Source organism: Hermetia illucens, chromosome 1, assembly GCF_905115235.1.
Source record: "Hermetia illucens chromosome 1, iHerIll2.2.curated.20191125, whole genome shotgun sequence".
NCBI lineage: Eukaryota > Metazoa > Arthropoda > Insecta > Diptera > Stratiomyidae > Hermetia > Hermetia illucens.
In genome coordinates, this window is record NC_051849.1 from 220,562,609 (window position 1) to 220,574,319 (window position 11,711).

The 11,711-nt window shown below is 44.1% G+C and overlaps 1 protein-coding gene across 1 annotated transcript; it reads left to right on the top strand.

Moving 5' to 3' along the window:
• The first annotated feature begins 208 nt into the window (after positions 1–208).
• On the top strand, positions 209–9,998 carry LOC119650709 (putative neutral sphingomyelinase). Its single transcript, XM_038053718.1, has 6 exons — positions 209–395; positions 8,233–8,406; positions 8,523–8,706; positions 8,919–9,076; positions 9,220–9,382; positions 9,460–9,998. The coding sequence occupies exons 1-6, from the start codon at positions 358–360 to the stop codon at positions 9,943–9,945; spliced, it is 1,203 nt and encodes a 400-aa protein (XP_037909646.1). The 5' UTR covers positions 209–357; the 3' UTR covers positions 9,946–9,998.
• Positions 9,999–11,711: the final 1,713 nt, after the last annotated feature.

The following is an 11,711-nucleotide window of genomic DNA, read 5'->3' on the forward strand; positions in this document are numbered from 1 at the left end:
TTTACAAACAGGACCTGATTAACAACCATAGTCCCCAAGGAGGGATTTTTCTAAAATTCGTCTAATCATGAATTAGAAATTGTTCGGCGGACGGTATTCTTCCATTCCTGAATTCTACTCATGGCTTTGAATAACATAAACTGAAGAATAATCGGAATTGACTCCACTTAGCATGTGTCATTGGCTGCCAATTTGGGAGAGGGGACCAGTGTAAATGTCATCGCGTTGACAGGTCACGGCTGGTTGAGTCCCCGAGAAGCATCTGTGAAAATGTGGCTTGCTTGATGGAAAGTTTTACATTTATTTTTAAAAGTTCATTCCGTGTTTTTTGAATTAAGAAGAATTTTATCAGTGAAAATGGCAATAGAACTGTGCATACTGACTTTAAACGTTTGGTGAGTAATCGACTCAGTTTACGTCCGTGGCTTACGTACAAAGAACAAAGTCGGGTCTTTGTATACACTTTAGGGAACTTGCCAGGTTTATTAACAAAAAGGCACAGAAGAAATTAGCTTCAGGACGACAGTAAAAGGGAGAGGATAAAACCTTCCCTACAATCTATCGAGAGAATATGGAGCACATATAGTAGTTCCTTGTAAATTGGTCATCAACACACATATCCGCCGAACTCGGTAGGTAGTGCTCCTCGTAACCCTTGACGTCAGAAACGCCTTCACTTCCGTAAGATGGAAAGACATTCTAGACACACTAGACAATACCTTCAACGTGCCGAACTATCTCTTACGGATTTTGAGGGACTATCTGAGGAACCGCTCCCTGCTCTATGAAACACTGGAGGGTCAAAGGTGGATGGAGGTCACGTCGGGGGTAGCACAGGGATCCATCCTAGGGCCGGACCTCTGGAACGCTACCTATGACAGTCTGCTTAAACTCGACATGCCAGAAGAGTCGCGCCTGGTCGGCTATGCAGATGATGTCGCAGCGCTTGTTGCTGGACGCACTGTCGAACAGGCGCAAAGCAGACTTGGCATGTTGATGCGACGGGTAAGCGGATGGATGACTACCCATGGTTTCAACCTTGCACTGGAAAAAACCGAAGTAGTCATCCTGACTAAAAAGAGAATTCCGATCCTGCGTCCCATATCGTTCGGTGAGTCGATGTTCGAGTCAAAATCAGCGGTAAAGTACCTCGGGTTGACTCTTGACTCAAAGATGAGCTTTTCTGAGCAGCGAACAAGGCTGCGGCTGGAGTTTCGGCGTTAAGTATGCTAATGGCAAACATTGGGGGTCCTATGTCTAGCAGGCGACGTCTCCTGATGAGTTCAACGCAGTTTGTCCTGCTCTACGGAGGAGGAAAAAGGAGGTATATCGTAAACGCCTGGCGCAAGTACAGAGACGGGGAGCTTTACGAGTGGCGTCTGCGTACCGCACTGTCTCTGAACCGGCCGTGATGGTGATCGCGGGAGTTATCCCCGTTGCCCTTCTTGCTAGGGAGCGTCAGGCCATATACAAGCGCAAGGGAGTTGAGCCAAGGGAGGTGGTTACTCGCGAAGAACGGCAACACACTCTAGACGAGATAAATGGACTGCGCGGCTCATCGGCAACTTAGATGCGTGGCTGAATCGGAAGCATGGTGAGACTGACTATTTCCTTACTCAATTTTTAAGTGGGCATGGAGGTTTTCAGTCTTACCTGCACAAGATTGGAAAGGCGCGTTCTCCGGATTGTGTTTTGCAATAGAGTTGTGGACGACGCTCACCACACTATCTTTTCTTGTGGAAGATGGGATGGGGTTCGTCAGCAGCTCTATTTAAAGACAGGGGATCTCTCTCCAGACAACATTGTCGAAGAGATGCTGAGGACTGCTGACAGGTGGAACCATGTTGCCCATTATGTTCGGCCCCTTCTCGTTGCTAAGAAGATAGAACTCGACCGGTGGAGGAACCGGATGGCAGGGGGTTCCTTGAACTGACAGTTTCCTTCCTCCTCTCCCCTCCCGTTGGTGAAAGGAATTCCCTGATTTGAAGGCTCCGCAAGACGGGAGAGTTCGGGGACTAGTCCGAAATAATGTGACAACCGGTTCCAGGCTAGCTAGGGGAGGTGTTTAGTTGGTAGTCCGACGACGTACCGAATCGGGAGTCCAACACTGTATGCGTAAATGCATTCACCTACTCTACCCCAAAAAAAAAAAAAAAAAATGTTTGGGGAAGTTACAAACCCTTGAGGAGCGCTTCCCTCAGATTTCAAGCTGTAGACTCATTTTATTCATAATACTTTCCTGGTTTGACAACTTGGCCCGCTTATTAACAACTCCAACTCGTGACCTGGACACCTGCCAACTCGAATATCGAACGTCATTCCAGCTCTGCTCCCCTGCTATGCATCTGCCAATGCCAAATTGTGATTGAAGTCGTCTTTTAATGAACCTCAGGTTCTTGCGTGATGTGTTACTTGTGCAAGCTTCCATTTCATTGGTCAGCAGATTTAGCAGATGCCTTCCGAATGTGCATAATAAAAAAAGTACTGACGAAAGGAACCACCATTTGATGGTTGCTTATCTCCCCTTAAATGTTGCTATTAGGTGATTTTCCCTGCAAAGCAGAGGGTCGGTCGGACCTGGTTGACTGCGGAAACATGAAGGCTGGTTGGAGTTCAGTTGTTACCTGAGAATAGGGGTAAATGCGACTTGCTAGTGAAAGAGAGGTTTTGCTATTGCATTGGTCAGGGAAGCAGACATTGTCGTATATAACTATAATGCCCCACGTCACTAAAGAGCTTTCAGGTGATTGTCAGCTTTTCAATAGTCATGTGAGGGACGCTAAAGGTAGACTTCTACCCCGCCATGATGAAGAGGTGAAGATGGGAAGGGAAATCTTCATCACGATTTTCAATGGTATAAGATCTAGTGAAGTTCTAGCTCTTGGGGATGATATGATATAGCAAACCACCTTAAAATGCTGAGAACCTAAGATCTTTCCCAAGGAAAGGATGGTCTTTCAGGGGGTATTTGCGTGCTTCCTGCTTTCGCGAAGATATTAGCTAAAATCATTCGAAAGCCTGATCGGCCGGGAACAGACTGGTTTCCTCTTTGAGTCCTCCTGTACCATACCACATTAATATCCTTCGCATGATGATTTGGCAGTGTGTGGAGTTTAGACTATAGTTCCTGTGTGGAGCTGCCAAATTTCTCATCAGGCGGGTCCCTTCGTCCGGATGAGGGAACGCTCGGCGGATGGGTTATGGGTATACACATGCATGCATCCGGAGAAGTGTGTATATGGGCATGATTATGCGCATGCCGTGTAGTTGGGAGCAAAAAGCCTGCCCGTGAATAAAAACTGGCTATGGGAACGATACTCAGAAATAAAACCAAACATGCGAGAAGTAGAAAAGAAGTAAGTTAGTGCAGGGTTTAGAAACCCAGTTCCGGCGGCTTTTAGGAGTGGGCAGGCAACGACCGCAGTGCCTCAGTAGTGGAAACCTTGGCTGCTGTGGCGTCTAATGTTACATACATCGGCGGATCCGTTCAGAAAAACTAGATTCTTTGCAGATCTCCCCTCTCCCAAATGGGCATAAGTCCGCGCTACCCCCAGTGTGAAGCGTGTAGCGGAATCCTGGGGGCCGAATCACCCGAGGTTTTAGGCAACGATCAGTCAACCTTTACTGCGCATTCATCAAAATATAAGGGCCATGATAAGAGGAATCCATTTGGCGTACGACAAGGCCCAAGACGAAAAAAGGGGAAGCAGTTGAACGAAAAATACGAAAGAAGAGAAACCGGGAAAGAGTTGAAAAGTTGAACGATTAAATACAACAAACCCTGAAAAGAAAAAAAGGAATTAACTCCCAAAAAGGCGGAGCACATGAGGACTACGATTGAAGTTGCCGACGAAACTATTGCAGTGGCGACCTTGGGAAGGGGGATTGGATCTCTAAAAAAGGATGTGCAAGCCTTTAGAAAAGTGGATCGGAGGAAGATAATACCGGAAGTGATTATCATTCCCAAAAAAGGGGGGGAGGGAGGTCAAACACTGCCAAACGCTGCCATTCTAGAAAGTGAAGGCAAACCCTTAACCCACCAACTTGGAAGATAATGTCAGCCGCATAAGACGGTCCCAAAAAAGAGATCTTATGTTGGAGCTCAAGAAATCCAAGGATGTAACCACGAACAAATTCTTGAGCCAAATCGGAAAGTCTTTTAGACAGGAAGTAGACATAAGGGCTACCAGGCCGGAGATCACTATAATTTGCAAAAATATAGATGAAATCGCCACGAAGGAGTTTCGCGAAGCCTTGGAGAAGTAGTCCGAGTGTCGGACTGCAGGAGTCAGCGGTGAAAACGCTTAGGAAAGCCTACGGAGGAACAAATCGATATCATCGGGTCACCAGTAGAGACATCACTCAAACTGTTAGCAGCAGGGAGAGTAAGAATAGTCTGGGCTAGGGAGCGGGTGACACTCAAGCGATGTTTTAGATGTTTTGGCTTCGGTCATATTGCGAAGGCATACCTCAGTTCAAATGATAGGTCGAAGCAATGCGGAGTGGAAGCCCATATCAAAGGACTACGGAGCTGACCCAAATTTCTTACTGTACAAAAGGGAAGAGAGTGTGGATAATCCACACATTGCAGGCAGCAGCAGGTGATTAGAATACAGAAGAGCCCTTAATATAATACAAGTCGCACATGAGGTTGATACAAGTCAATCTCAACACTGTCAGGCGGTGCGGGACCTACTTTTACAAATCATTCGGCAGAAAAACACCGATGTGGCCATAATTATGGAATGATGGAATAAAATTCCAGTCATAGACCAAAGGGGCCAGCAGGGCTATAGGCTTGTGGAGAACAAACCTTCGAAAATATAATGAAGTACCAGGAGGAGGTGTCCACATCAACAGCTGCTATGCTTCATCCAGCGCTACACTTGCCGAATATGAGCATATGCTTGCCGCTATAGTTTTGAATGCAAGAGGACGTTGGCCGACCATAATTTCAGCAGACTTTAATGAGTGGACTCTTGAACGGGGCAGACGGGAAACGAATGTGAGGGGAAGTGTTCTTCTTGAAGCATTCGCGGAGCTACATGTGGTACTCGCGAATGTTGTATCCTCGTACACATTCAAGGCAAGATACCTGGGGTCTACAATGGACCCGACATACGTGAGTGCCGCTTTAGCGAGTAGATTTGCTTGGCATGTCAGTGAGGACTATACTCGCAGCGACCACCAGGCAATCTGCATGGAAATCAAGGGCAGTTCCAGCTTGAAAAAGAGTTCTCGTAGAATGCCGAGTGGTTTGCTCGGCTGCACGGTGAAAGCTTTTGAGGGAGACACGTTTTCCGTGGCGCTCAAATCCGACATATCCCGGAATAGTACGGGCAAAGAAAAAGCCACCAAAATCATCCGATGCTACTATGCCCAGGAGGCAACTACTGGTGAAACAATGAAGTCGCAAGCTTGCGAACTGCATATTTCCGGGCACGGGGCTCTACCAGAGGCTCAGGGGAAAGCCCAGTGACGACGGTTGAGAGGAGGCACACATACAATTGCCCAAAAGAGAGTATATTCCCTGTCCAGTGGAAGTTGATTTTGCTTTCCAAACCTAAAAAGCCACCTGGAGATCCAGCATAATATCGTTATATTTATTTGCTGGATACAATGGGGAAGATGATGGAGATGTTAGATGTCAAAAACGCATTCAAGTCAGCCAACTGGAACAGAATTAAAGGGGCGTTGATTGACATTGGTGTCCCCGAGTACTTAGCGAATTTGGTGGGAAATTACCTCTCAGAGAGGACTCGGGACGGGACGAATGAGCGCCCCAAAGAGTACATTGTCGCAGAGTACATTGACGCATAGGGATTGGTACTTGGTCTCCTGTTGTGGAATATCATGTATAATGGGGTGCTTGCTCTTCCCGTCCCAGAGGGGACTACGATTGTCGACTTTACAAATGACCTAGCTGCGGTTGTTACAGCAAAACCCCCAGAAAATGTGGATGTCTACGCGACGGAAACAGTGAGAGTGGTAAATTCCTGGTTAGGAAGAGTCGGGCGGCCGTGAAAACGGAAGTGGTCTTATTAACGACTCGCAGGAAAAAGAACACTTTGAAAGTGGAAATCTGTGGGCATGCGGTCGTATAAAATACCTGGGGGTGATAATTGACACCAAATTGAGCTCTAGGGAACACCTAGAGGACGCATGTACAAAGGTAGCCAGTGCAATCGCGGCACTTGCAAAAATGTTGCCGAATATTGGCGGGCCCAAATACTGTCGGAAGCTATTTCTAGCCGGAGTGGTGCGATCCATACTGTTTTACTCGTCACCTGTATAGGCAGAGGCGCTTGCAAATCTCAGACCCTGAAGTAGGTGGACTCGGCTGATGGTTCTAAGGGTTTGCAGTGTAGTATTAAGAGCGGGGCACGATCTCTGTCGACATTCTGGTAAAATAAATAAGAATGCTGTACTATGCAAGATGTATGACGCAGCACACGGAACGTTTGTTTGCGGCAAGGTCAGGGTCGCATAATCTCTGGCAAGGAAAATGGGACGAGTCTACGAACAACATTAGGGTGTGGCTTGAGCGGAAACATGAGGAGACCAACTACCACATTACCCAGTTCAGTTCGCGGGATGCTTTTTAGTGGATGCGAATCCCACATGCGCTCGCTGTAGCTACTGCGTTTGTGCGGTGGAGCTGGAGCGGACGTGCCACATCTCGACCTGCTCTTCATCGATTTCGAGGGAGAATTCAATCGCGTGAACAGATTGTATCTGGAATGCTCTACAAAGGAGAGATATTCCAGAGAAATTAATAACTGTTATCAGTGTGACATATGGTGTAGTAAAATATCACGGGCTGCATCGAGGTAAAGTCACAGATGAATTTGAGGCCCAAAGCGAAGTCCACCAGGATTTCATCTTGTCGCCTATAATCTCCTCTCTTTATCGGTGACCTTTTTCGTGTTCCCTTTGATTGAGGACGAGGATGGGTTCATTTGATGATTTTATACTTCCTCAAACAATATGACTACGCTGATAAAATCCGTTAGCTCTTTCACCGAGTCATGGGCTCTGGTCAAATCGCTCTGGATTTGGGAAGAAAGGCAAATAGAATCGGACTGACGATAGATACCAACAAAACCAAGGTGTCCTGTCTAAATTGTTATCACACTCTTGAGATTTACATAAATGGGCAGAACGTGAACGTGACGTGTTTCTGGCGACGGCGGCAGTGAACTTGGATGTCGCTCGACGCATTAACACCGCTAAATCCGTTTTCGGCGAAAATCCAAGGAAGCCAAATCCCGAAAAATACTAAATGATGTTGTCCATAGTTAGTTAAAATGAGTGCCGCATACGCCAAACAGTTTGAAATTGTGTGTTCTTGTGTTTACACTTTTAATTCCCATTGCTATGGCAGGGCGATATTTAAAAAAGTCGAATCAGTCCAATTGCAAGTGAATTGACCAATATAACGCGAGGAAACCGGCCAAGGATCGTACGAAAATGTGTACGGAATCTTGCTGTAACGATGCTAGCGCGAAAATAAATCTTGATTAGTCTGAGGTCAATAACATGAAGGCAAAACACCCAATCTGTAGCGCTGGAATTTTCGTTCAATTTGGAGAAAGCGAGCATTTCGGCGGCCTCGATATCCTTGTTGGTAATTAGAATTACCAATCCTTACCGCTCGGACATCTGTGTTCTTAGCAAGAAAAATTGTGAACTCTTGACCGTGTTCAAGAGAAGAATCCTACGAAGAATTTTTGGCCCCCTACATGAGGATGGACGATTCAGTAGCGGTGGGCGGGTCATTTAGTCCGCATAGGTCACGATGATCCAGCCCGGAAAGTCTATAAGGGCAATATCTATGGTAGGAAAAGAAGGTGTAGCAGATCCTTCCTGAGATAGAGCAATGACGGACCCCAGGACGCCAGACACAAAACCGGGATGTCTAGAGTTCCTTACTAGGGCATGTTTAGGACGGTTACGCTATCGAGAATGCATATACTTAGGCCCGTTCTAGGGTTTCGAAGATAGTAAGCCCTCTCATTTGCTCTGATGTAGAGGGTATATTGAATTAACAGCGGGTACCATCAATAATGCATACAATTCCGACCTCCTCTATACCTATGCCACGATAGGGTTTAATTTCCTTTAAGGTTACCGGAAACGGGATCTAAGCTCTGCTTTCATGCTTTTATTAACGGGTCAAAATATGTGAACTATCAATTTCTAATGATGATCCCGCTTCTCTTTGAATTTCAGGGGCATTCCACTTATTTCATCCGACCGGGTGGCCAGAATTCAATCCATAACAACAGAATTGAAAAAAGGAACATACGACGTAGTCTCGCTTCAGGAGGTTTGGTCGGATTCCGATTATGAATACATTCGAAAAAGCACTGAGGAGGTTTTCCCCTACAGTCACTACTTCTACAGGTAAGTGTTTTGGGTACGTTTGATGAAATGTTTACTCCACTATTGAAAAAATTGCGTGATTTCATTGTGAACAACATGCACTAATCACTTGAACGTCTCCCTTTTTGTTTTGCCAGTGGCGTTTTCGGTTCAGGTCTTTGTATCTTATCCAAATATCCAATCATATCCGCACTCTTCCATTCGTGGGCTGTAAACGGATACGCACATAGAATTCAGCATGGTGATTGGTTCGGTGGAAAAGGTGTTGGACTTTGTCGTCTTCTAGTACAAAATCGTCCTGTTAATCTTTATATTGCTCATGTAAGTTTTAGAGTAGTAGCGGAGCAGTTTTTTGAGTTTCTTTGAATTTTTTGGTAAAGCGTATGAATTCTTTGTGGTACATCGTTTATTTCCCTTTTGAGGAGTGTTCATAAAAGTAATGATTACAGATAATGTCACCCTCGGTTCAGCCCTTTAGGTTTAGATATTTCAGACAGGACCTTTGTGCTCATTTGTTTGTTTTCATTCCACAGTTACATGCCGAATATGATAATATTAATGACGAATATAAAGCTCATCGTGTCATTCAAGCGTTTGATACAGCTCAATTTATCGAGAGTACGCGAAGCGATTCAATTCTACAAATTTTAGCTGGAGATTTGAATACGGAGCCTGGCGATATTGCTTTTAAGTAAGTTGGTAAAACTATGTCGAATGAATGTACTTAATTACTTTGTAACCGAGTTCTGAATATGGTCTTGGAACCTCAGAAGCCATACTACCCCAGGAAATTTGTTTCAATAGAAGCTAACTTTGTGTTCTTCTGTTCTCCAGGGTTTTAACACAGACATCTAATTTACAAGATACTTGTGAGGATGACATGATAGGAACCAATGAGTGCGAAGGCAATTCCTACACTGATAAAACAGTAGCCGTTAAAAGCCCAGCAGGCAAGCGTATTGATCACATATTGTATCGAGCAGGAAGAAGTGTGCGCGTAAGTTGTTATCATTTGATTTCATATTAGCGAGTTGAAAACAGTAATAAACGTTCAATTTTTCTCGATCCCACTAGGCTGCAGTCCAAGAGTTTGACCTTCCATTCCCGAATCGTGTTCCAGGCCAAAGTTTCAGCTATTCCGATCATGAAGCAGTTTTCGCTCGAATTCAAATTGCCGACGTCCCAGAAATGTATGAAGGTGATGGAATTTGCGAGAATATTTACAGTCCTGAGACCCGTGTGCAGGTTTTAGAGGAAAGCATAGAAATTTGCAATGCTCGCATATGGAAATTACGCAACGATCGGATTTTCTATGTATCTATGGCGTTGCTGGTGGCTATAGCACTATTTTTCATTGCCGACACGAAACCTGTTTACGGCCTTCAAACCTTTTTCACAATATCAAAATTTTTACTAAGTGCTGTGGTGGTTTTCTTTATCTTTATGAGTACAATTTGGAATACTATGGAACGGCACGGAATTTTATCAGGAAAATTATCTATGGAGATTGCTTGTAAATATGCAAAGTCTATGAGACAATGTGACGAGAAAATTAATTAGTTTTTGCCTATTGTCGCATTTATTTCTTAAATATACAATTTATGCTAATGTTAGTGCGCTGTTTTCATTTTAAATAGTTTTATAAGCACACACAACTTCCTTCTTATTTAGACGCTATGAAAATCTAAAGATACCAATTTATGGATCTAACTGAAAGCTCAGTTGACATTGCGAGAGGTTTGTCCACGTAATAATATTACCGTCTATATCGTTGCTGAAAAAGAACTGATGAATTGAAAATACGATGGCTGAGGTGGCAGCATGCTTTTCACGTGGAGCCTAGTAAGGACGCTATTGGCATACTCCAACATTCGTGTCTTTGCAGCGATGCGGAAAAAAATCCTCAAACTTCTGCCTTTGTTGAAAATTCTATATGAGCGAGAAAAGTAGAGACTTCCACAGTTTTCAAGCAATGAAAATGTTTTGCTGACACATTCCACACATAAGGATTAAAACTTTCATTATTATTCTGCGGTCGTTCTTGCTGAGGGTCTCGTAAACTGGTATTATAGCATCTTGTATTTCTTTCGCCAATGCTAAAGGGTGATGATAGTTTTTATGTACTTTCCCAGCTTCATCCAGTTTCCGCCTGCATTGGCTTCTTTCGTACTCTGGGCAATTAATGTTCTGCGAATTTTCGTCCTCGAAAAATTTCTGGAAGAAAGTCGCCCAAATTGCTTTCTTCATATTCTGGACAAAATCAAGAGGTTATGCAGGCGGGTTTAACCACATCTGTGTAGTAGGACTCCGTAGGTCATCACATGCAGGGACTGCCTTCAGGGGAAACTCCTATTGTAAGACCTTACAGTGTATGTTGATAACATCGATATAATTATATCGGGAATATTCCCGTAAACAATTTCAGAGCTGGTACAATAAACTCCGAGTCTAGTAGAATTCTGCGTTCACTAAAAACACAAAGTTGAGTGACCTCACATTCCTAACTTTTTTGGTTAACGGCTTCGACTATTGAATGAGGCAAAATATTTGGGAGTGTTCTTGGATACAAGGCTAAATTGGAACAAATATCCTGAATATTTAATGGGCACTTACCGTTCCAAAAATGGTTGTAAATAAAAATGGGGCTTGAAACCACACATAGTATAGTGGATAAACCCTCCTGTGGTGAAGCTTGTGTTGATCTGCCTTGCTCGCTGATAAAGGAATGTCTGGAAAACCGCAATCATAAACCTTGAAACTAAGTAAACTGGCAATGAGGACACTGTTTCGTCTAATAACCGATCATTGTTCTCTACGAGAGGAAAGAACTTTCCCCATCCTATTTGATTGTTTCGTGTTCTAGGAATGAAAACATGGTGAATAACAAATCCTGAGAAGGGTTTGGTTGAATGCATCTACTGAATTATTTGCTTATTCTTGCGACTAGGACCGGAATTCTCCCATCAATGACCGTTGGCAAGTTATACAATAAGCCAACGGGTTGCATTATTGGGCAACGTGACGCATCATAATAACCCCTATCAATGGTTGCCATAGAGCCCCTCGTCTTCACGAATGTCCACCTGTTCGAACATGCTTTGTTTTTACTCCAGTGTAATTATTTTAGTTTCCATTTGTATAGTGACTTGAATTTTCAATTTATTTGGTGTAATTTGTTTATAAATCGCGGATCGCATATGAACTTTATTTTAATAGTAATTCATTCGTGAGTGAGAGGGTCAGGATTTGGTTCTGGGCTTATTCACTTTTCACACTTCCAGCGTGAACTCATCTCTTGTTCAGTTCTTACTGTTCTGAATCGAATC

Excerpts from the sequence above, each read along its gene's own strand:
- LOC119650709 (XM_038053718.1), top strand. The coding sequence starts at position 358 with ATGGCAATAGAACTGTGCATACTGACTTTAAACGTTTG. Across the intron at positions 8,407-8,522 it reads TACAGTCACTACTTCTACAG|TGGCGTTTTCGGTTCAGGTC; the intron begins GTAAGTGTTTTG and ends TTGTTTTGCCAG. Across the intron at positions 9,077-9,219 it reads CCTGGCGATATTGCTTTTAA|GGTTTTAACACAGACATCTA; the intron begins GTAAGTTGGTAA and ends TCTGTTCTCCAG.